General features: G+C 42.6%; 1 protein-coding gene across 1 annotated transcript in view; it reads right to left on the reverse strand.

Moving 5' to 3' along the window:
- The window catches only part of malrd1 (MAM and LDL receptor class A domain containing 1), a 38,888-nt gene extending 13,955 nt beyond the window's left edge, over window positions 1-24,933 (reverse strand). The window contains exons 1-20 of the mRNA XM_034572882.1: window positions 24,660-24,933; window positions 23,423-23,551; window positions 23,254-23,342; window positions 23,013-23,177; window positions 21,715-21,811; window positions 19,349-19,480; window positions 18,424-18,576; window positions 16,924-17,029; window positions 16,002-16,369; window positions 15,387-15,832; window positions 13,624-13,711; window positions 13,348-13,527; window positions 13,103-13,259; window positions 11,965-12,121; window positions 11,756-11,866; window positions 10,685-10,898; window positions 10,340-10,584; window positions 9,152-9,440; window positions 5,128-5,373; window positions 3,993-4,150 (exon numbers count right to left, since the gene is read on the reverse strand). Of these exons, the coding sequence (XP_034428773.1) occupies window positions 3,993-4,150; window positions 5,128-5,373; window positions 9,152-9,440; window positions 10,340-10,584; window positions 10,685-10,898; window positions 11,756-11,866; window positions 11,965-12,121; window positions 13,103-13,259; window positions 13,348-13,527; window positions 13,624-13,711; window positions 15,387-15,832; window positions 16,002-16,369; window positions 16,924-17,029; window positions 18,424-18,576; window positions 19,349-19,480; window positions 21,715-21,811; window positions 23,013-23,177; window positions 23,254-23,342; window positions 23,423-23,551; window positions 24,660-24,831 (3,702 nt within the window). The 5' untranslated portion in view covers window positions 24,832-24,933. The remainder of the gene's footprint in view (window positions 1-3,992; window positions 4,151-5,127; window positions 5,374-9,151; window positions 9,441-10,339; window positions 10,585-10,684; window positions 10,899-11,755; window positions 11,867-11,964; window positions 12,122-13,102; window positions 13,260-13,347; window positions 13,528-13,623; window positions 13,712-15,386; window positions 15,833-16,001; window positions 16,370-16,923; window positions 17,030-18,423; window positions 18,577-19,348; window positions 19,481-21,714; window positions 21,812-23,012; window positions 23,178-23,253; window positions 23,343-23,422; window positions 23,552-24,659) is intronic.

Consider the following 24,933-nt stretch of genomic DNA (forward strand, 5'->3'; position numbering starts at 1 on the left):
TGGTCTTTTTTTAAAAGTGACAGAATGGCAGCACTTCTATCACATTGCATCAATAATTCAGTTTTAGGGCAGTGACATGAATTATTCTCCACATGATTAAACTTTTTTTAGGGTGAACAAGCGACCATGTGGTGTTGGAATAATGCGAAAAAATTGTTCCTGGCTGGGAAAAATGAAGTTTTATGTGGACTTGTCAAAGGTTACACTTGCAAACTACATGTCCATCTCTCACAAGCACCTAACACCAGAATTTATATCTAATAGAGACGGTTTTATGATTAAAAATGTGTATGTTTTACATTATTGATATGCCTGTCAAACCTCATCTTTTCCTTTGCTATTCGATGAGATGCAATAATCTGAAAGAGGTGTCGAGGTGTTGTTTATTCCAACTTCAAAGCACATGACCGCAAGTCGGAATAATCCTTTCACAACTCGGGACATTCCGAGGTGCACGTGGCTGCACAATAAGTAAGATATCAAACCTGCGGTACTCGAGGTTGCAAGGACTCACTGTAGTGAAAGAGATCTACTTGAAAACCAGAGGACGAGCAATGTCACTTTCGACTCTGCAGTTTGAAAGCCTATTAACGTGCACCCTTGGGTGAGGCATGCACAAGCTGTCTCCTCCACTTTACGCCAATGGAGCCCTGGCTTGGAATAATCTTGTTACTGCTGGAGACGAGCATAGATTAATAGGCAGCGTTACAGCACGACTTATCCAGATTTATGTCATGGAGTAAAGGCTCCATCCATAAAAGCAAGCGACTGACAGGTGTATGATACGAGCATGCATCGCTCTTGCTTGATGTGTGTGTGGTCGTATCAGTCCAAGCATTTATTCCGTCAATTTGCAGCTTCCTGAACTCGCAGTCAGGGCAAATGCGACCACAAATTCAGTTTGCTCAGAGTGAAAAGTGGATGTGCATTTGCATAATTTAATTGTATTATCCCTGCGGGTGACAGTCAAGAGGCCAAAACCAGAACAAAGAAAGTTGTAATCACAATAAAATGCGTATTCCATTGAAAGTTTGAAAATCCCTAATGTCTCAGCCTGTACACTGAATGTTCCACTAAGCTGAAATCCAATTTGTATTCATAGCTTTTTCATTTTATGGAACCGCTGGCAGCTGTTTTCCTGTCGTCTCACCTTCAACTCGTGGTGCAACTGCTTGTTCCTACTCAGTTAAATAACGTTACAACATTAAGGGGCACATCAGGATATTGTTCCCAGACAGGACTGTGCTTTAAATCAAGTCTACGTTAAATGATCAGTCTTGTCATGCTCGTGTTTTCCTTGGGTAGAACCTCTTCTCTTTGGCTTGACAGGCAGATGCTTGACTCACCATAATGGCCACAGTTGAACCCACTACACCAAATATAACTGTATCAGGGAGCTAATGGAAGGTTATATAGCTTCATGGTAAAGTAATTTATCTCAACCACCGTAAGAATATTCTGATTTAAAATACATCTGACAGCAAGTAATGCAAACTGCCTCAGATCTAATGTGAATAAACTGACAGAGGCAAATACAATACTGGATATGTGCATATATCAACACGACTTGCATGCAGGCGCATCACGTGCAACAGTTCTGGAAATTTGATATCTGACTTCTGCACTGTTCCACATTCACTCTGAGAGTCTGTAAACCCAGATGACTCTGCTGCTGAGGGCGCTTATCAGAGTGATGAGTCTTCAGAGCAGTTCACAGACACTGCGATCCGAACGGACAGGTCTGTCGAGCCCTTTGTGAACTTCACAGGGGGGGAAAGAAAACACAAGACCCCCTCGGACTGTTAGCATCATTACCACGAATCCCTTTGTTCTTCAATCAACCTTCAAACGTGGCTCGTATCGTATTTGCTTGCAGAGGATGTTGTCGTGATGGTGAACATGTGTGTTTGTTTATGTCGCCGTTTTTTAACCCAAAGCAAACGTGGAGGTTATGAAAATTCCAGAATGTCGCACAAAGCAATAATCTGTAAGTGCTCATGTCTTTGAACCTTCTAGGTCAAACGTGCACTTAACATCACCTATGTGTCATGTGAGACTGTATAGGGACATGATGGTGGAACGCGATATTGGTTTTCTGTGTCTTTCTGTCTCAGGCACTCTTCACTCAATGTCTAAAAATCTAACAGGACGCCCTCTCCACTCACCACCCGCCGTCTGTGTAACTGATTCCATTGCCTCATTTTCATGTGAAGAGCTGACCTTCTTCAAAAGGCCACATTTTCCATTTTCCACTCATGTGTGAACACGTAAAATGGTCCACGGGCATTCATCATCTCCTCCCTCGCAGACAGTCACATAATCAATCAAGCAGCCGGGCTCGAATGTGGTGCAAATTGTTATTCAGTCTGCACCAGGCTGTGATGTGCAATCATTATAATAGTATTTGAGTATTTGTACAATAATTAACTTCAAAACAACATCAATAAATACATAATCCTCATGCACAGGTAAGTAAGTATATGAGCTACGTTTGAGTTTCTGCAAAGACAGAACCTTGAAAACACAGAGCTGGCAATGTTCTATATTTCTGTCTTCGTCACGATTGCAAAAGGAGAATAAAACTAACAGCGTAGTGCATTTATCAGTGAAGCCCATAGGTTGTGATTTAAGATATTAATTCATTAAAGTTGCAACTAGATAACACAAACCTCCTCCAAAGCCAACACCCTCTTTTGCCATGTTAAAGAAAGTGAGAAAAAATCAAGGGCAAGTCATTTTTTAATAATACTGCTGACAGACGGTAATGACAACATAACCTCATAGGCCGAGATGAATAATAAATAATAAAGAATAAATAGTCTTTGTAGTTTAGGATAAAATAAAATCATGCACATTGTAGGCTTTAGTCAAACAAGACTATTTTCAGCTTTAAAGTTGGCAAGTATTTACAACCATAGCGCACCCATAAATATAATATGTAATAAAGATACACAGTAAATGTAGATGTGTACTACAAAGTACAATACTGTGGTTCACTTAAGTATTTGGAGAACAATGCATTTTGCTTTGAGGCTCTATCGGACCTTTAATCCATGTTGGACGTTCTCTCCTGAAGCTGTAACAACATGGAGTCGGTTGCCTGCAGCACGACACAGCTTCAGTGTAACAACATGCAGATTCTTGCTCGACGGGGGCATAACATTTACATAACTTGCTGATCTGTTTTGCAAACTGAACCAAACACACAAGGACACACTAGCGGTCTTGCACGTGCTGCGCATACGTGAGAATGGGACGCGCACATTTTTACGACACGCTCACACCACCGAACGAATCTGCTCGTGCACAGCTCTCCTGCACTTTGAGGTGTACTCATAAAGCTAAATGATTTTGAGAGCACACAGACCACAGGCAGGAGGTGCAGTCAATCCCAGCAGGATTTCAATGGTAGAAAGCTTCATGCAGAAATCGTAATCCCTGAAAGTCGGCTGTGTATAAAATAGATAGAGGCAGAACGGCTAACAAGCAAGAAGCCAGCTGACAAGCAGGACTGACACCAGTGTACACCGCTCGGCCACGGCATCAAACCCAGTTCTCTGTTGTGGCTGATCGCTGTATTCCCAGATGGTGGGGTGGGGCTGCTCTGGGCGGAGGGGTAACCATGGTCCCCGTCACTCACCTCTCATCACTTCATCCCTAAGAGATGCCTTGTAGATCAAACTGTGGCAGAAAGATCGACAGCCACTCCACTCTTTTTTTTTTAAACCAGATTACTAAATCTTGTAGACAGCACAGCGATTATGAAGCGATTACTGTTGACGTTAGAATGATTTATCATTATCAGTCAATCTAATAGATATTTCTGACTGAGTGTAACCATGGTAACCATGATAGATGGATGGCTGCAGGTCCGCGAAGCTCTTTTCATAAAGTATAGTGGCGTCAGTGGGATTCATCACTCTTCATCATGACCCTGTGCAAACAGGGACAACGCATATCTGAATTTAAACACACTCCTGCAGACTGTTTACCTTGATCAGCACCCGGATGGTTCCCAAGGCCTTGTGGGAAATGTAGTACCAGAAGGAGAGCTTACAATTGGCACTTGACTCTTTCCAAACACAACTTCTGATATGAGCTTTATCACCTTTCAGTCCCATCGGTGTAGCTTCCAGATAGACAAAATAACCTGGAGAGAGACAGACAAGAAGTGATGGATGAGAATAGCAACAGCGAGGGAGCGAGGGATTGGTATGTTCCTCTATGTGGGCAGCTCTTGCAGCAAGTGACAAATTATAGCAAGGTCAAGAGCAGTGTGGTGGGGGGGAGTGAGGGTCAGGGGTCACAGAGTAATCTCTGACTCGTCTCCTAATGTCCGCTGCCGTTTGACACAGGAACCAGTGTGCAGGGTTTGTTGGTCCAGACAAGCTCGTAAAGGGAGGAGAAGGGTCAGGACGAAGGCTGAATACAAACCCCAGAGTCTCAAATCCACGTAACACCAATCTACATGTCGTTGGACTGTGGGAGGAAGTGGGAGTGGCTGGAGAAAAACCCACAGACACAGGGAGAACATGCAATCTCCACACAGGTTTAGTATTTATGTAGTTGTTTGGCTGCACTCAAAACAGACAAACTAGTTGATCTTCTGTTGTAATTTTGACAAAGTAGCTCTCAAAGTGTGTTTGCCGAAGCATTAAATAATTCTTAATGTTACTATGGTAACCGTAGAATGATAATTTCAAGACATTTAGAGGAAGCACCTCCATAGCAGCTGTTTGCATGTGTGTGTGTATGTGCTTTTTAGCGTGCACATTGTGAAACAGTTACTGCCCTAACTACCGTGCATCAATCACTAGAAGGCTCACCTGCTGCACACTCACATGCTGGGAAGTAGCTCATTGATTTTGTCCCTGAAGTGGCTGAAACAGTGCATGAATTAAACATGGTGGAGAGCTACCACAGCAGTTTGGCTTTAGCACGTGGGATTTTTAAAGTCAGCTCAGTTTCATTTATTCTGATTACACAAAACCACCCAAAAGGGAAAGTGCACTTCTTCAGTAATATAATGGGGATTCAGTAATGGACACTGAGTCAGTAAGCAGCTTATTTTTTAAATTGATTATGTTTAATTACTTGATGGTTTAAGGGACAATCGTGAACACATACCTTTTTCATCCATCTGCGTGTGGTCGTACGGGGGCCGTATGCCCTGGACCGACCCCTTGCCGAGCGTCCAATCAAAATTATCGGCCAGGGAGCTCTTCCATCCACAGCGGCCATTCTCGAAGGAGCAGGAAGTCCCACAATCCTTTTCATCTGTGCCGTCACCACAGTCGTCTATGAAGTCACAGCTCTGCCCTGATGGAAAACAGCGGCCGTTGTCGCACAGCAAGAAGCCAGAGGGACAGGAGCCTGGAAAATAAGACACACGCATGGAATATCTTTTAGACCACCTGTTATGGACATGGTCGATTGATGTTGCGGACACATTTTGACATCTGTTAAATATGGAGCTTTTGCTAGCCGCTCACTTCTAAAGCTCACAAATGAACAAGTTGTTTAATTTGCACCATAACCAAAGTCTTACAACAAGAACCTTCCTATCGATTTACACTTTTGTTTTATGTACACGTGTCAGCTAACCACACCAGTTGCAGCGTCATATTCACATAAAAGACATGAGAGTGGCATTGATCTGATGAAAGCGCACAAGCCGACATCCCATACTGTCAAACTTTTCTCATAAAACATTTTGTTAACACTATTTTTCTTCCCGTAAAACAACTCCTGTGTGCTCCAGATTAAACAGGAGAACACTAGAGCTCTGTATGAACTTCAGAGCAACAGAAGTAAACTCAGGAGTGGGCATAGTCCATCTCCATGTAGCATCAGGGTCTCTTTAAGAGGCTTAAGAGGACAAAAGAGCATTGGGCTCTGAGCCCAAATCAGTGTATCATCGGGTAGTGGTGCTGGAAGGGGATGGAATCTGCTTATGTTGGTGCCAAGCATTCCAGCAGGGCCAGTGCCCGGCTTTGAGAAGCGTTAGAGAGGTACATGAGGCGTGATGAAGAGGGGTGGTCCCTGTAATTAAAGCAGAGAAAGGGCTATAAGTCCCTTCTAATCCTTTGTTCCTCTTCAGATGCACAGGACCAGAAGCAATGTGCCCCAACAAAGGCACAGAGAAAAGCCAGGAAGCCACAGCTCCCGACCGCGAAGCCAAGGCGCCTCACCGCCGACTGAGGAGCCCGGCTGAAGCTGCAGGTGGATTCAAGAAGAAGGGAAGTGAACGTTTGAAGATGATAATATTTCACCTCTCTCAGAACAGGTCTCATTACGTATGCAGTTCTTCACCTGTGACTATGTGAACTAAGACTTGTTTGAAGTGTATATCTTATTATATGGATAAATGAATGGCTTATATTCCAGTGAGCAGTGTGACCTTCTCACCTCCCCCCTAATGATATACAGTATGTCGGTCAGTCACCCAGAGTGTCACACTGCCCTCTGGTGATCGACTCACATTAAACTATTAAACTAAGTCATCCAACTTTTACATTGAAAGATGCAAAACAAAGTAGAGCTCTCTTTTTCCCTATGGTATCTGAAATGTAATCTTAAACCCTGAGTACATATTTTATCTGGCTTACACTCATTTTCTTTTATCAACTCATAAATTAAACTGTATCTTCATTCATTTCTTGCCATGCATGCTGAATGTAAAGCCTCCATATTCTTTTATTTGCCCGTGGAGTTAGTCTACATGCATAGAGGAATCTGCATATACCACGCCACTGGCATAAAACACATTTATACATGCTGAGCTTGCGAAATCATTAAGTGTGAACTGGGGCTCACCGCCCACACATTATAATGCAAAGTGGAGGAGCAGTGGAGGGAGATGCCCCAGTGGAGCTTCAGTGTATAATTACAGTTCCTGCTGTCTTTGGTCTGATTAGTATTACTGCACTGCACTGTACTGCACTGTACTGCACTGTACTGTATTGTAGTGCACTGTATTGTATTGTACTGTACTGCACTGTACTGTACTGTACTGTACTGTACTGTACTGCACTGTACACGTTCTGCTGCTAAAACGAAATCAATGAAAGCAGGTTTCCACGTCATCCATGACTCTTCATCCCCCAGACTCACAGCCCTGGCCACTACGCTGAAAATATATACTTTACTAGAGAAGCCCTGTTCTCTACAGACCCATTCAGATACATGGGAGGAAGAGGCATCACACAGCAACACTGACACGGGATTGGTGGACTACACAGACTACAGAGTAAGAAACAGCCAACATCACAAAGGCAGACATCCAACAACGAGTCTCAGGCAGGAAAAGCAGAACAGCACTAGGACCTGAAGAGATCCGCTACTGGCTGAACATGAGCATTACCCCCAAAACCGGGGGGTGAAATAAACTCCACCCGTGTGGGAGATTTTCATATTCACATTCAACTTTAACATCAACTTGAACTTCAGTGGCCACCAGGCAACCGATGAGCAGGAGGGTACGATGATAAACTGTAAACCTAATTTACAGCGCTTACATGGAGGCATCATTAACATGCAGACCTGCCTTTAGATCTCAGCAAGACCGCCCAACTGCAACGCTCTCTGGAGACCCATTAATACTCCGGCTCTCCAGGAGGGAAGCTCTCCACAGAAAGCACGAATACAGACAAATGCAGGGAGACAGTGAGTCAGTGAACCAAGTTGAGGGGAAGAGACGGCTGTGAGGAAAATTAAAACACATCACACTGCTGTTTAAGATCAGCTCGTCCGGCTCTAAACGACAGGGAGACTCTTGAAGGAGACACACAGCTTCTCGTCCCTTTCAGCTCAGGGAACTCCGTGTTCTCTCCAGCATCCAATACGAGAGAAAGTCAATGCTTTTAATAGGGCAGTAATATCTGCAATGACAATGATAATAAATCAGACGACGTTGTTTTAATTCACCTCGTAAAAGAATGTGAGTGGTGCAGAGAAATGTGTAATCGTTGAATAGTCTGAGATGCAGACAATGATGTGGCAATGATTTTTCAAAGCACCTTTCTTTCTTATGGCAGCAAAATCCTGGTTGAAACTGGATGCTGGTCAGAAGTGAGTATGTTACCAAATATCTTTAAAAAAAAATATATTTTCACCTTTTACAAACACAAATCCTTCAGAGGTTTTTCAGAGTCAATCATTCAAGACTGTTTTCAAGTTTAATTGTTCCCAATTTCTAGACAACCTGACAAATGTCCTTTGTGATTACATTTGTTGAGATTTATTTTTCATTTGCATCATAAAAATGTAATGAAATGGCCATATTTCAAATTAAGAGGAGCAGTAAATAATCCTCTAATTGCCAATATGAGTATATTGTTTCAGTGAAAGTCATCCAAACTGTATTTATCAACTACGACCAAGTAACTTAATAGCTTTTATAAATTCATAGATTTGGCACTTTGGGCTCTAAAGTCATGTTTATTTTACACCCTCAACAATTTTTAAAGCTTTGTGTGAAATTGGTTCTAAAGGAAAACAGATGGTTATTAAATAAAGGTAAGAGGAAGACTGCAGCCCAGGCACTCTCCTTGTCACAATAGAATTAAAAAGCCGTTATTTCCTGGCAAGCTAATCTGATCCAGCGACGCTCTGGTCTTCACTGAAGTCTTTAGCAGAAATGTACTGACTTGTCATTATCACTCCTGTGCAAACCAGCCAGGCCAGTTTACCATAATTATTGTTTGGCAAAGGCAAAGTGCCCTAAAGTCTTTGTGTCACTGAACTGCCACTGTGAAAGTTTGCACTGGAGCCGTTAAAGGTTACTGCTGTTACTCAGCAGCAGCGCACACGTACTTCAGCGTCTCGTCGGGCTTCACAGGCCGATGATATTGTACAAATGGTTTCTGACCCCGTCAAAGCTCCCTGAGAAAACAAGGAGAAACTGCTGTGAAACGAAATCAAGTAAAAATTGGGAGAGGCAAAAAGAAAGAAAAGTTTGCTCTCCTACTTGGATGAATGGGGGCGTATCACAAAGTGGACAAATTTGACCTGATGACACTAAGATTAAAGCAAATCCATTTTGGGTAATGTGTGGATAGTTAGAGGAGCACAAATGAAGCAGAGTAAACAAAAAACACAAAAACACCTTCATGGGCTCAGCTTGAATTAAATACAGCAGTTGAGTTTATACCTGCAGGAGGCGCAGGAGGGTTGTCCTCTAATCGATCTGAGGAGGTGAGCAGACACCCCGGAGAGAAAGTGATGTCATCCAGGCAGATGTCGCCCTTCCAGCTCCGGCCCACTCTCCCCTCGAACACGACCTGGAAGTCTTTGGTGTGGTTCAGCAGGATCTCCCTCATCTGCCAGTAGTTGCCCTGGTCTCCCGTCAGGTTGAGCAGAGGATGAAGCTTTCCTTCGCTTTTCCTGAACAGGCTGAGGGTCCCGATGCCGTCCCCCGACATGTGGACGTAGAAACGCATCTGGGACACAAAATGAGAAGTACCTGAAAAAAATAGCCCTTTTTTACCTCTGCTGTAATGAAGAATACCGAGATTCATCGACTCAGTGTTAATCGTGTGACTTGATTGATGCACTTTTCTCCTCTGCCCCAGACTTTGAGAAATGTTTTTGGTCTGGCAGCGTTATCTCTTGTAGGTTTCCTCTTCAAATAGAAGCGTGTTCATGAGCTACAACAGCCCGACGACCCCCTTCATCTCAGCGTGGAGACAGCCAGTCCTTCTCTCCTCCTCCCCCCCCCCCCCACCCCCCCACCCCCCCCCCCCCCCCCCACCCCCCCCCCCCCCCCCACCCCCCCACCCCTCAGATCTTCCTCCACTTTAATTGGAGCCTTTTGCCGACTGCATGAATGATTGACAGGTCGGGAGTGGGATTAGACAGATATGAGGCGCAGAGCAAAGCGGGCAGTCAATCAAGAGATCTTTCCCAGTGGAGCATCAGGCTGACAGGCATGGAGGACACACACGGGCGCGCGCACGCGCTCACACACACACACACACACACACACACACACACACACACACACACACACACACACACACACACACACACTAAATTGGCCATAAGTGAAATTTGAAAATTCCTTCTAGTACAACACACAGGTTCAAACCATTGAAATACGTGTATGGATAAATATTCCAACATAAATTTGTCTTTTCAAAGACCTACTTGACTTCTAGTAGGTATAATTTACTGCCTGTGTTGAACACACCCCTGTGAACATTTGCTGATGATTTACAACCTTGCTCAGAAGTCAAATAGTGTTTGAACACTGAATCTCGATGCACTGATCGAATCCTTTCACTTCCCAATCTCTAATTCATATCTACCCCTGCCTTCTGCCCTTTGACCTTGATCTTACCTTGCACTCTGAGCTCCTGCGGCTGAGCAGAGGTCCTGATATAACAGCGACATCTCCAACTGAGAGGAAGGAGCTCTCGAGGTAGAGGTAGTGTCCCGAGGGGTCCCTCATGGTGTGGTCGCTGGACGGCCCGGTGCCAATCGTCGGACGTCTGCCCGCTTTGATGAGCCAATCAAAGTCACCCTGTCGGCACCGGCGCCAGGAGCAGAGGTCAAACTCAAAACTGCAGCGTCCACTGAAGACCTCTAAAAAAGACAGCGATGAAAAAAACAATCAATTCAGTCTAGTTATCTGGAATTTAATCTTTCTGCTGTATCGTCAGTCGGCCATTAGAGGAGGCCTCACTGCAGATGTAGGGGTTCTCGTCAGAGCTGTCTCCGCAGTGGTTGATGAAGTCACACAGGTTGTCCTGAGGGATGCAGAAGCCGTTGGCACAGGCGAACTGCTCGGGTGCACATGGTTGATCTGGAGGAAGCGGAGGGGAGCAGTTCAGGAAGCCGACATCGTCTATCACCACATCGCCCATGTAGCTGATCCCTCGCTGGGCCCTGAACACCACCTGGCAAAGGACAACAAACCCAAGTTCAACTCCTGTCAGTCACGTGAGCATAATCACATTGTTTTGACTCCAGAGTCGAGGATTAATGCGATCAGACACAACACTGAAACAAGAGCCTCTGAGTGTGTGTGGTCACAGCGACCTGGAGTAACCTCGGCAGACCGACACCGTGAGGGGATCGCAAATCTGATTACTGTCACACACAAGTTAAGACTCATTAGACTGAATTAGACTCAATCAATTCATCATTGATCATCAAGTCTGCCTGTCCAATTTAGCCTGGCGTGATTGAAATTAAGCCAATTACACTGATGTACACAGTCGTCTAAGAAACTGCCCTTGGAATACGTATTGTGACAAAGACGCTTTTCACATTATATATAAAGTCCGGCCCTATAATGTGTTAATCTCTGTATGTTGGGATGAAATAAATACGCTGAAAAAGGTCCAACAGATGAGTAATGAGGCCGTTCATGAGGTAAAGAGGGTCTAATCAAAGTCTGCTACTGTCCGATGGATAGATATTATTTCCCAGCCTCCATAATGAGTATTTGATGTTAATCAAGCTGCCCCTTCCTTTTTTAATTTAACACTCATATATTTCTGAGTGAGTCTTGTGCCAGAAAAAGCATGAATTTGGTTTCCATGACCCACCATCATCATTCTTTTTTGTGTAAATGGTGGCCAGACTTCTCTGGAGTTATTAACTATGGCACCATATGTCCTCTAATGAACTCATACTGAACAACCAAGATAAAGACATTTTATACAATATCACTGATTGAGGAAATCATAGTGTGAACAAGATCATGAAACCTCCTGTGATTAATTCGAAGCAACACAAAGGATTTACAGACCTGAAAGTTGTTAGATAAGCCCAAAAACACTTCTCCTCGTCTCCATCTGTTGCTTTGGTTACCTGTCTGAGACCAGACCTCATGACTGACGTTTTTGTATTTCAGCAGCACCTGCAGATATTGTGAGAACAATAGAAATGAAATATGTACATGTCTGCAATTCAATTCTGACCCCGATGCTCGACACCTGAAACGAGTGCCCTGCTCACCTGCAGTGACCCCACAGTGAATCCGCTCATGTGGTACCAGAAGACGAGGGTGCAGTAAGGCCCGGTGGAGGAGATGACGGGGGTCAGAAGGTCAGTGGTTTGGCCATAGCAGCCGTTTGAACTGTCTGCATACATATACCAACCATCAGGGGTGCCTCTATCACAGGAACGACAGGAAATAAAGGACCATATCTTGATTATGTCCTCAAACTGTGAGTGCGGCAGGGGATTTTAGATTTAGATTGTAGTGTGTTGTACAGCTTTGTCAAAACAGGTCAGATTGATTGTTTTTTAAATGTATATAGTATGTCTGCCTCAACCCCTTTTTTAGGTCACTTTATTAAATTCACAGGTCTAGCCCCCCCCCCCCTGCCTTTTCACCCATGGGCTTATCGATTGCGAGCCAATCAAGGGTGGGCGGAAGGATTGAGGAAGGAGGAGTTGCAGCCAGGTTATGAAAGAAGATAGCGTCTGCAATTCATGCTGTGGGGGGGGGGGAATGACTGAAACGTAGTGGTCAAGGTTCACCGCCGTCTTCTGCTCGCACTGTCCAGTCAATAAAACATAGATAAGGACAATCAGATCACTGTCTGTCTATATAAATGGGCCTTACTCTCTTTCAGCCTCACAGTTCAAGTTTTTGAAAATGTCTTTGCTTTTAGTGAAATGAAAAAGAGATAATGCACATTTTTCTACTTTCTACTCTTTCTCCTTAGCTGTTATTTAGCTTCTTTATTTGTGATCAATTTAGGGAAAGAGGAATATGTGCTATGATTTAAGATTATCCAATTTGAATTTATGAACGACCCAATCGTCTAGACTGTAGACACTTCTTTCTTTCTTTCTCTCTTTCTTTCTTTCTTTCTTTCTTTCTTTCTTACTTCCTACTGATCACATGAATCACTTTGCCTTTACGATATCTGGAACACTAACATCGTATTTTAGAGTCAAACCCTAAGACATTCAGTTTACTTGCATCAATTTAACATTTTCTGAGAAGCTGGAACCTGCAAATATTTGGCATTCTTGTGTGAAAAGGGAAAGTAAGTGCAATTTAGTTTTTTCTCAATCAGCCACTTGATTAATTGACCCTTTGATTCAGCTCCATATCACCATCATCAGTGTTGTTGGTGCTCACAGGGTGTGATCAATGATGGGACGATCGTACTGCTCTCCGTCGTGAATGCTCTCCCCTTGATCAGGTGACCAGCGAAATGCATGGACTGGGACCAGGGGGGGGTCGACAATCGTCCAACCACACGTGTCACCTCCTTCAAAATCGCACAGTTCCTTCACTGGAGTAAGATAGAGATAAATCAGTAGATACGACCAAAACCCACTGAATTATTATGGTTTGAAAAAGTACAGAAAAAGTCATTGTACCGCAGTTTAATTCATCGGAGCTGTCGGAGCAGTCGGGCCTGAAGTCGCACTCTTTGCTCTGGGGAACACACTCCCCATCAGCCCCGCACACAAACTCTCCATCGGGGCAGCTGTGGGGCCGGACTGTGGGGGCCGGAGTGGTCACTGCGGGGGTCGTGGTATTCTGCATGGGGAGCTCCCCTAAAACACAAATCAACAGTGGAGGTGGAAACACAAACAGTGGTGTGAAAATTGTCCTAAAGTCCTAATCTTGTCCATTTTTCTTCTCCCGTTTACCTTCATACACGTCACAGTCCAGGAAGGAAAGGTCATCGATAGCAATGTCTCCAGTGAAATCATCCCCAACTGTACCTTCAATCAAAATCTGACGACAAGGAAAGTGAAAAGGAACGAGGTGACGTAAATTTAGACTGAGCAAGATTAAAGTCCACCGATTATTTGTTGTTTTAAATTAGATTTCACATAATTACAATAATCTCCAATGTGTACAGGGGCAAGCTTCATTTCTTCAAACTGATTGGTCTCTAAACATCTATAGAACCTCTGTCATTTCACTAGAATACATTGTGATCTTGTATTTGGATTCCGGGATAAAATATTAAGCCAACTGACAATTTAATCTTTTTTTTTTTTTATAACATCATTAAGTTTGATATTAAGGTTTCTCAAATGCCACAATACACGATTATATCCTCCTCACAAAGTCCCCTGGGTGTCTGAATGGATTTTCTATCCATCGCATTAATCACCTTAAAAATATCACAATATGTTCTCACTCGCTGCTTTGCCAGTAAGCATCGGTACGGTTCCTGAATTTTAAGTTTGATAACAGCTTTCCAAAGCAACACATCATTGACTAAAAGGCTATTGCATCGGATGAGTTGTGTCAGCAGTCACTTGGCTTGTTTGCTCTGCGTCATTGCCAAGGAGGACGTTATTTGGAGATATTGAACGAATAAAGTCTGATATTAGCTTCCAAGAAAAATCCTTCAAAGTGGTGTGAGATAATGTTTTCTGCTGATATTGCTACTGCAGAGAAGTCTGCTGCACATGTAGACTGCAGAACAAAGCAGACAGGGTTTTGAATACTGTGCCATTAATCAACCGTTACCGTCTTGGAAGGAATTGAATTAACTCTAATGCTTTGCAGCTTATTGTTGCCTTTTGATTCTTTAGTGGCTCTGAACATGCTTAGTTGTGGTTCCATTAAATCTCAGTGCAAATTCAAAGGGAGTATGTTGGTGCAACTGACGATCTTCATGTTAAATCACTCTGCTGTGTCATTTCCAGTGTGCAAGCAAATGGATCAGCCTGAGACTGTATTTAATTCAACTCCTTCACTATTAGCACTTCTGCAGTCAATTATTTTTGACAAATCGAGCTCTTGTCTTCAAAAGCCACAATGGAGGAAAAGTCTTTAACTGCTTGTCAAGCCACACTCACTTATGAGTGATGACAGAACATATATCTCGAGGCATCGGTTTTGAGCAGTGAAGCTATTAAACGGAGCTTCATCACACATTGCTGGAGTAAAATACAAATTCTTATTATTGTTGCCCGGCAGGAAACTATGTTTATCTGAAGCTCATGTCTCCATGTCTGTCTACATTCAAGGTGACTTCATGGAAATCCTTCAGAGGGGTGTCATATGACTACAAATAATATTGTAGTGTCAAAAGTAAAGATTACATCTTTTTGCCTGCATTACATTCCATTGCGTTTCAGAATCAACTGCATTATTTTAACAGATACGTGTCTAGTAGTTTCAAAGCATGGTCAGCTTTTAAAATAGGACTGGATGATGGTCAGTACAAAATACTAATATCAGTATCATATTAACGGGCACATGAAAAAAATAGGTATCTCTATCCATGTCAATGTTTGAACAAGACCAGGATAAGACTCAAAACAGAACACAATGTGGAAGTATATAAAATTGTTCTGTTAAAAAAATCGGAGGCCTAAACACACTAAAAAAGATAAAATGTCCTCTTTTGCATCAGTTCCTGGAGCATCACATTTATCCTGGGATTAGTTACCTGGAAAGGCCGAGCACTGTTGAGGTAGAGAGACTTCCTGTGCCACAGGTTTCCTTGGTCTCCATATCGTACCCACAGCATGTGACCTCGGCCTGTGGAGGTGGTCCTCATGTACACTCCCAGGCAGAGCACGTGGGATCCATACATGTGGTAATGAAAACGAAAAACGCAGTGGTGCCGGGACTTGGAGGGGTCCTTGTCGCGCTGGAGGATGGGTTGGAAGACCTGACTCAGCAACACCGCCGTGTCCTTGAACTCCTGGGGGGCGGATGACTCGATGTAGAGGTAGTGGCCGTCGCTGGTGCCCAGCGTGTGGTCCTTCCAGGGCCCCGTGTTGAAGGACGGCGTGGGGCCTTGGGTGTGAGTCCAGTCAAACACATCCCCTCCACTCTGCTCCTGCTTCCAGCTGCACAGGCCGTGCTCAAAGTTACACTGAAGCTTTGGGGCTGGGAGACATGACAGAAAAGGAATTTTACTAGAATCAGAGAAGTGTGGAAGAAAGTAACTGATTTACTCAAGTTTCATACAAAATTTGAATGTAATAAGTATTATTACTCATATTTTTTTCAGTTTGTGGTATATCATAACTCTCAGTGGAATAAACGAGACACTCACAACATCCCTCCTCATCTGATCCATCCCCACAGTCATCCACGAGGTCACACAGCTGCAGGTGCTCCACACACACTTCGGTGCGCACGCAGTGGAAATGTGTGTGCGGGGGACACTCCGCCACCGCCTGGGGCATCGAACAGTTTTTGAAGGTGATATCGTCCAAGGCGGTGACGCCATCGAACCCGCCGAGGCTGATCTTCGCCAGAGAGATCTGGAAGGGCTGGGTGATGCGTCCCAGCTGCACCGTCACCTGGTTCCATTGGGTTCCCTGGTCGTACAGGGATCTCCATATAACTGTGTTGTCGTGGCTTCCGTTGATTCGAAGGTACATGTCGGCGGCCCCCACAGAAATGCCTGAGTTGTAATGCCTGAAGGAGATGAGGGAGAGAATGGAAGCAAAACAAATTCACTGACAATAATATTCCAGCAGAGCGACGTGAGCATTTTGTGGAATTATGCTTCTGAGAGGTCTTCCTTAGATCAGAAACTGTAAATCAAAGACATATTGCTCTTGGGATAATGCATATGCTTTCTGGAAATTTATAAACCTCTGGCACTTTTCTGCCAGGAGTTACCCCTGCAAACACCCGGGGGGGGATTTAATCTGTCATTTGACATAAACTTTAGAGGCCATTAAACTGTCAAAACGTGATGGATTCGGATACATATCTTCTGATCGTGTGTGAGTGCGAGGTAAGAGAGCTGCTGAGGGAGCAGAGCTGAGACAGGTGAAGTTATGTGTGAAAGAGCCGGAGAAAGATCAAGAAAAACATCGAAGCGGAGAGTCTGCAAATGGAAAAAGGTCTAAAATTGCAGGGTGATCTATGGATAGGATGATTCCGGATAAAACGAGGAGTCATGTCGAAGAACTTTTTTTTACAAAACGTTGGGGGAAGAGGCCCGGCTGCAGAGTGACTCTCACCAGAAGGTCATGGTGCATCCAGAGGCGGATTGCTGGAACAAGGGTCCTCTGAGAACAGCTCTCGGATGCAGGCTGCTGCTGTTCTTCAGTATGAACATGAAGTGGCCTGCAGTGAGTGAGACGAGAATAAATATTTAAACCATATTCAAGGTCTGACGCAAATCTGAGATAGCCAGAGAGTCACCTTTTAAAAAAAACATCAGGACTGTTATGGAAGCTGACAGTCGGCAGGTTCATTTACTATTCAGCTAAATGCCTCTGTGCACTGTTGTTGCCACATGGTTCAAATTCATCTACTCAGAAAGATTTCACCCACTGGGACTTTTTATACTTTACAGCATGTAATGTGTATTTAGAATTGTGGGACAAAGAAAATATATCCAGTTGTCTGTGGTCGCCATGGCAATGAGACGTGTGAGAGGACAGGGGCAAGGCTTGTTTATTAACTGCAAAGGTGTCAAAAGCTTTCATTCCACACAACACGTCAAACCACAAGAAGAAGCACAGTTACTGTATTTCTGGCTTTGCAGCATGCCTTCATCAGAACTCATTAAAACTTTTTTTATAAAGAAAAAGATGACACCTGGTTTTATGGCAGGCAGGGTGAAAACAGCATGGATCCATTCTGCCCAAAGCTGCACAGTATGAGGTAATGGTGTGAAAGAGTTTGAATATTTCCTTGGCTGATATCCGGTGCATATCTGCCAAATGAGCCCTGTTTGATCACCAGCACATACCTGCGCACGGAGGCAGAGCAGATAAGTCCTTGGCTGGTCGCAGTGAGATTTTCTAAATCTCCAAACACAATCCTCCTTCCAGGATATGTGTCATTTCACAAAGCTTGAAGCACATCACGATGCTCCCAGAACCCAAAGGAGAGCAGTAAAAAATATCACTTCTTTTTTTTACTGCCTGGGATGCTCTCCAGATCTGAACCTAACACAGCATCGTCTCACAGTATGTTCATATAACATACAGAACAAAAACAACAGATGGTGGTGCCGCTGAAACGATTGCACCGAGTCCGCCTGCAACAGAATTCCTGTTAAAACCCAAGCATGGAAGAGTTAAGACTATTCTGGAGGGAAAGTATCGAGATGTCATGAGGCATAAAATACAGTAACATGCTGTGGTGCATAAATCTAGAAAAGAATAATGGTGTTTCAGATTGAGTATATTGAATATATTTCAGTGAATGGTTTTATAAGCAGACCGGGTACAGTATATGTCGAATTCCTTTCCATTGTGCAGAACGCTGGGAAAGCATTTCCCCCATCAACGGCTTATCTCAGAAAACACACAGAAAAGGGGATTTTCTTTCCTTCCACTAAACCTTGATTTAATCTGCAGATAATATTTTGTCAGTTATTTCGGACCAAACACCCTGGACGCAAATCCTTTTTATCAGCTCATCACATTTCGTTCTTATTATTCCACTGACAGATAAACGCCATGCGGCACATTTTGGCGTCGCTCCCTCTACGTGTGTGGTTTCCTCACCCTTGGTGCTGTTTGTGGAGTGGTCCAGAGGTGGTGGGTGTCCGTGGTCCTCGGTGGGCACCTCCTCAGAGGAGCCCCTGACCCAGTCAAAGCCGTCGCCGAGGGTGAGCTCGTACCAGCCGCCAGGCCCGTCCTCAAAGTCACACTCAGAGGCTGAAAGGGTAGAGGAAAGAAACCAGTTTCATTTGTGACCTTTGAAGCAGCAGTTAGATCTACAACCACACAACAGTGTTTAAAAGTGGTTGTTGTGGAGATTTCAATCGCGTCATTATCCACTTCAGCAGATTAGGTTATTATTTCTGATTAGTATTACTAATTTTGACTTTTAAGGCATAAAAGTTCCAATCACAATATCAAAAAATATGTCACATATTCTGCCAACCTCAGGCAGAAGCAGTGTTGTGAATTCAGGGTCAATATTGCATTAATATTTGCAGCTATGGCACTGTTTAGTTTACAAATCCAGTGACAAAACACTTTTCAATAATGGAGGCCAATGCTCATGGGTATTGTAGCATTTGGGCCTTTCTACTATGCCAAACAGACAAAAAACTAAATTTAAATAATTTAAATTGGGGGTCATAACATAAAAACTAAATGATTGTCACAATATCTGGAAGCGTTTCTATGTCTCTATGATGAATATTAATGAGGATGCGATATAAAGAAATATATTAGGTGGAAATTAAACACAAGACCTTGAGTGGAAAGTTGTATCTACCATTTAGATAAAGTTTTCACATTCTCCTTTTAAATTTCTCTGAACTCTGGGTTCATACTGGTAATAAAAATCTCCGCATGTGTCTTTAACCGTTGTCGACCTCCAGACAGATGATTATAAGTCACCACACTGCTCACGGCCAAGAGCACTAATGGAATGTGGATTATTTGAATGTGTTACTTGGCAACGAGGTTTCTGTCTTACGGCAGCTGGCTTCATCCTCTCCGTGGGGACAATCTGGGGTGAAATCACACACTTTGCTTCCCATGATGCACGTCCCACCACCACAGTCAAACCACGAGGGAGGGCAGACCGGCGGTGGGGCCACACTGCTCTCTATCAATGAAAAATAAAGAGTATTGGTATTACAGTATTCAGTATTCAGATGAAATGATAGATATTAAATCAAATGTAGATCCAACAGATAGAAACCTTACAGTGTTCAAACAATGACTCCTGAAAGTTTTTGTCATTACGAGTTCAGATAGTTTGATCAATAGTGCATCTAAGACTCTTAAACAAGCTCAATTTCATTTTGCTTACATGGAGAAATGGATTTTAAATGGCTTTCTATCGGCCAATTGAAAATATGTTTTCCAATGACAGTGAAACAAGCATCAAACACAACCAAAAGAGGTATTTTCAGTAAAAATGTCTGTGGAGACGTCTGATCAGATTGAAGTTGCGCCGAATATAAGACTGAAAACAGAAATGAAAGCAGTATTTCACATTATTTACAGATATTCAATCCATTAGTGAGAAATGAATCAGACAAGACCTGGCCTGACAGAGTCCACTGGGAATATAAGTCAGGCACATAAAAGAACGCACATACGCAGACATGCAAACACCCTCGGAGAAACTCACACATGCAAAGAGTGTGAATTATGATGAAAGGTGTCGAAGAGGCGTAAAACTTTGGCTGGAAATATAATTTACAATAACATGTCGTTGACTTATTTTTGCCCTGCATCCATTTAATTATAGTTCAGTATTTAATTTTTACATTGTCATTATCTGCGACAGTGCAATTAAGTCTACATTCATCGATGCTGTGAACCCAATATTTCAGTTCAACAAATTGATGTGCCATGTGGGTGATGGGGTGAACAATAAAGGACATAAAGAATTCTCTGTAAGTGACCATTATGGCATGTAGTTAGCAATATTAGATGTGGGCCACATATCAAGCACTATCAGTGTCTCCCTCCACAGGTACAGGCCGGGCTGTATCGATGTTCCATACGTATTAAACCCGGCCCTGTGCAGTAAAGCGTTATTGGTATTTTAATGTGGAACCCATTGGTGAATTCTCCAGGATTGGCGTTTGACAATAAAAGATGATGTGGTCATATGGAGCTGCGGGCGGAAAGACTCCCATGTAGCTTTAACTAGCTTTTGCCCCGTAAACCTTTGTTCAGTTTTTGGGTTTAATGTTTTCGATATGATTGACCAGATTTTCTAACAGGCCAGGGATATTTCTGGGGAGCAAAAGACAGATGGAGGCGAAGGGACAAAGTGTCGTCCTGACCTGTGACGTCCACATAGACATGATAGACTAAGCCTGCTTCACATATCACAGTGTTCTCATTTTACCTACTTTACACCTGAGAGCTCTTATCACAAAAATGGAAAAATACAAATACAACATCACTAGTCCAATTTGTCTATCTTCTTTTAGCTCTGTTTTGGTCTCCACCACCTCCAGAGGGAAATATCTATCTCCTAAAGGCCCCACTGTATTTAACAGTTAGCTGCTAACTTTGTCTGTATCCTTTTTGGTGCTGGGCAGGAACTTTCACTAAATACCTCATTGTTACCTTCCATTGTCATTCATAAACAAATGAGCGTGTGGGAACTATTTGAATATTCAAAACTATATATTCACTAAAAAATACTTTGGAGTTCAAGCTCATCATTCAGCAAAAATCTATAACAAACTTTGATGCTTCGGTTCCAACTATCGACATCGAACTGATTCCACTGACGTTCGTTCTGCCTCTGGAGCCGATCTGCAATCAGAGTAACTTTGACGCCCCATCTGGAAAAGAGACCTAAAATAAGCTAATGTCAACAGACTGTATCCCAAATGAGCCAATCCATAAAGAGGCGTCATCACCTGTATGAGAGAACAGGCACATGGTCCTTTACCAGATGAATAAAAGCAGTTGCAAAGATGCTGTAGTTTGTGCCTGCAGGTAAAAAAGCTATATATCACCAAGGCAACATGTTGAAACACTGTTCAAAACGCCAAGTGGACTGTGCTTTATCAAACACTCCCAGCCAATATGCTCAAGTAGATCATATTCATCACTGAGCTGCAGGCAGCGCACTACAGTGCACATAAATAAACCCATAGATCGCGGCTCCATATTCAGAGTGGTAAGCACTATTTTAATGATTCAGTTATTCTGTTATGAATCCCGTCCTGGGTGCTTTAGTGTCGACCCTCTGTTATCAGTATTCAAAACAAGTGTGTGGCAGTCTGTTTATGTGCGGCGATATTTCAAAATGTCAAGGGCTGAACTCGCCCCGTCTGTGTAGTGAGATGTTATTAATGGTGGCAGTACCGGGCGCAGTCAGGCAGCCGGGACTGAAGGATAAGTCGTCGATGGCGAGGACCTCGGAGGCTTCGCCTTCAGCTGAAAGTTCCCCTCGAATAACCACCTGTATGGGTGCAGAGACAACCTTCATCATATCATTCAGTCAGTCACCTTTTTATTATTTTTCTACACAATTTGTCTACATTATTTTGTTTTTCTATATTTGAAATGTTTTCTTGTACAGCAGTTCTGACAACTAAGTGTTTTTCCACAAAACAAACAATAAAAACTAAAATGCAGGAATAAAGTTCAAAATATAGAAACTAGTACTTAAGATAACACAAAAGATAAATAAATATAATATCAAAGTCCACACAACAGCTTTATCTGTACAAGTGGAGTTTTACAATCCATCATTTATGACTGATCTATGTCATCATGTGTGATGGAAAAATGGACTCAGCTAGTATTTATTTTATTTATTTCAAAACTGGACTTTGAGGCCATAAATGTAACACAATCAATAATGTGCACATGAGTGTACATTACATCAGTGTTTATTTAGGACTTTAGCCAAACTAGCATGTTTCTCTATCTGATCCAGTCACTGTTGCCTTCAGAGACAAAGCTGGAGTCATTTAGAAATTAACAGCGCTATAATAGATTACATTTTCTGTTTTTGTGTTAATAAAATGCATCTTATTTTTTATTTCCATTAATCTTAATAAAGATGCTCAAAGTTATAAAGAAAATCTTAAAGTTAATAGGTGAAAAAACTGCAGATCATTATGTTAAACGACTGAAATTAAACTCATCCAAACTCACAGCGGTGAATAAATCCACTTAGTTAAAATGTCTTTGAAACAGGAAGTGGATGAACGCTGATGGTGAAGGTTGATGCCGACACTGAGGATGTGAGAAGGACACAAACAGAAGGCGTCATCGAACTCCAGATGGCGTCTGAAGGGTCCGACTGGGTCAGTACCCCCTCACTACACATAAACGGCTCCTGGTGTTCAGCCAATTTTCTGCTGTGATGACTTTATTTCTAAGGAAATGTATGAAATATAATAAATACTGTATAAAATCACGATTTACCATGTCAACCAATCTGTCTTCGTATTTTTTGCCAATAAATACATTTTGTATTAATCACTTCATTTATTGGTCCTTGTTTCTGGTGCTTTAGGTTACTGTTGGCCTGCCTTTTATTTAATTATCATATTCAATATCTTGTAATCTTCTTGCTGTGAGGCCACTAACCACTGCACCGCCATATAAAACGATATAAAGCTTCATTGTGGTAAATTCTGAATATTACAGACCTGAAAACTGTAATTACTGGAGAACTGAATCACTGTCTGCAGCCATGTTCCCATCTGCTGTTGCACTGAGTTCTTCCACGTCACTGTGCTCTGACCCAGAGGATGAGTCTGGACCAGGACCTGAAGATCTCCATGTGTCGCCGCGACATAACAGTAGAAACTCATCTGATGGATAAGAGTGAACAGAGGCTCATCGGCTGATATTATGTGTATCATGGCTTTGTCTTAATGCTAAAGTTACCTGACAAGTCTGAGTGGGTCTGAAAACCGGACTGATCAGATCTGCTGTGGTTCTGTTTGCTCCATCGGGCGACAAGGACAGGAAATATGCTGCAGGAGTAAATGAGAGACGATAAGCTGGAGCTTGTGCATTCAAAATGTCCCATGTGGCAAATGTGAGACGCTCTAACCTGATGTGTTGCTGTGGTCGTGTTTGAGTCCGGAGGCTTCAGTTGTTCTCGCCCATTCAGAAAAAGTCTCTGAGCTTTGATTCAGGTCACAGAACCCCTTCTCAAAGTTATACCTATTATATGTGGAACCTTCGATAGAAAATAATAACACTCAGAACTGTACAGCTGCTTTCACTGTGTTTCAAATATACAGTATTTCACCATTATTTGTGCTTTGGATTCCTTGCACAGTAAAGATTCATTCAGCAGAGCTTAGAAACCAAAAAAGGATTCCTGTTGATTTAATAGCTAAATGTGCAACAAGGGTATGTAAAACATACAACACACAATATATACAACACATATTTTCAGAGATATGCGAGTCAGGAATCAGATTTACATATGTTACATATATTACACATCCTCTACCACTGGCTTATAGCTTCAAACAGAACAATTATTAAGAGGAAGTCCCTGTTTTAAAAGATGTGCATTGCTGTATGGGTAAGATGAGGATACATTCATATTTTTAAATTAAAGTAGAAAGCAACTTGTAATATAGAGCAGTGCACCTTCAAAGCTACAAAGTTCCTATGGGGACTTTGAAAGAGAAGTATAGTATCATACCAGGGGTACTTGTAGGGGCCCAAGTGTGAGTCAATCAAACAATATCAATGAATTATTAATACGTTGTATCTAATTAATTTAGTTTATTTGGAAGCCATTTGTGTTGAAATAATGTTCAATACTTTTACCATGAATGAATAAACAGCAAATTAAAATACTGTATTATTTCAACCGTTATTCTCAGTCACATGTTATAACACCGTTCCTACGAAGGCATTAAATATAAAAGTGGGATAAGAAAGACTAAATGACCTAATTTCCTAATCGTTAAAAGCTAATAACACAAAACAGACATCTTTACAACAAGCCTCCATTACCCAGTCACAGCTACAGGCATTGCATGGTTTCTTTGAAATTACAGTTGTGGGCAAAATACTTTTTTCAGCTGGAAATAGGCTGAATGGTTTTGAAAGATATATAATTTCACATTGAGGATATCTATATATATTCACCTATTTCAACCCTCATCAGAGAGGTAATTCTCTCTCCGTGGTTACAATCCTGGGGAAAAAATTAGTTTTCACTTGCATTTACACCAGCGAGCAGCATATTAAATACTCTATATATCTGTTGACTCTTACTTTCTACTCTAGTCTACACTGTTTGTATTTTCTTATATTACTTTACTCACAGTTTTTCTCATCGCTGCCATCTCCACAGTTGTCCGTGAAGTCACACACACGATCCTCAGGCACACACGACCCCAGAGTGCAGGCAAACTCCTGCTTAGAACAGCCTCGGACACACCCAGGGATAAACACCAGACAGAAGGCCAACAGCGGCCACACCGGCAGCGACGACATCAGCCTGCTAGTTGTGTGTCCTTTCACTAAGAACACTTTATTTCCACCTCTAGGAAAAGCATTTTGTCACGGCATGGAGAAAATGTCCTGTCGAGGCCCAGT

This window comes from Hippoglossus hippoglossus, chromosome 20 (assembly GCF_009819705.1).
Source record: "Hippoglossus hippoglossus isolate fHipHip1 chromosome 20, fHipHip1.pri, whole genome shotgun sequence".
Taxonomy (NCBI): domain Eukaryota; kingdom Metazoa; phylum Chordata; class Actinopteri; order Pleuronectiformes; family Pleuronectidae; genus Hippoglossus; species Hippoglossus hippoglossus.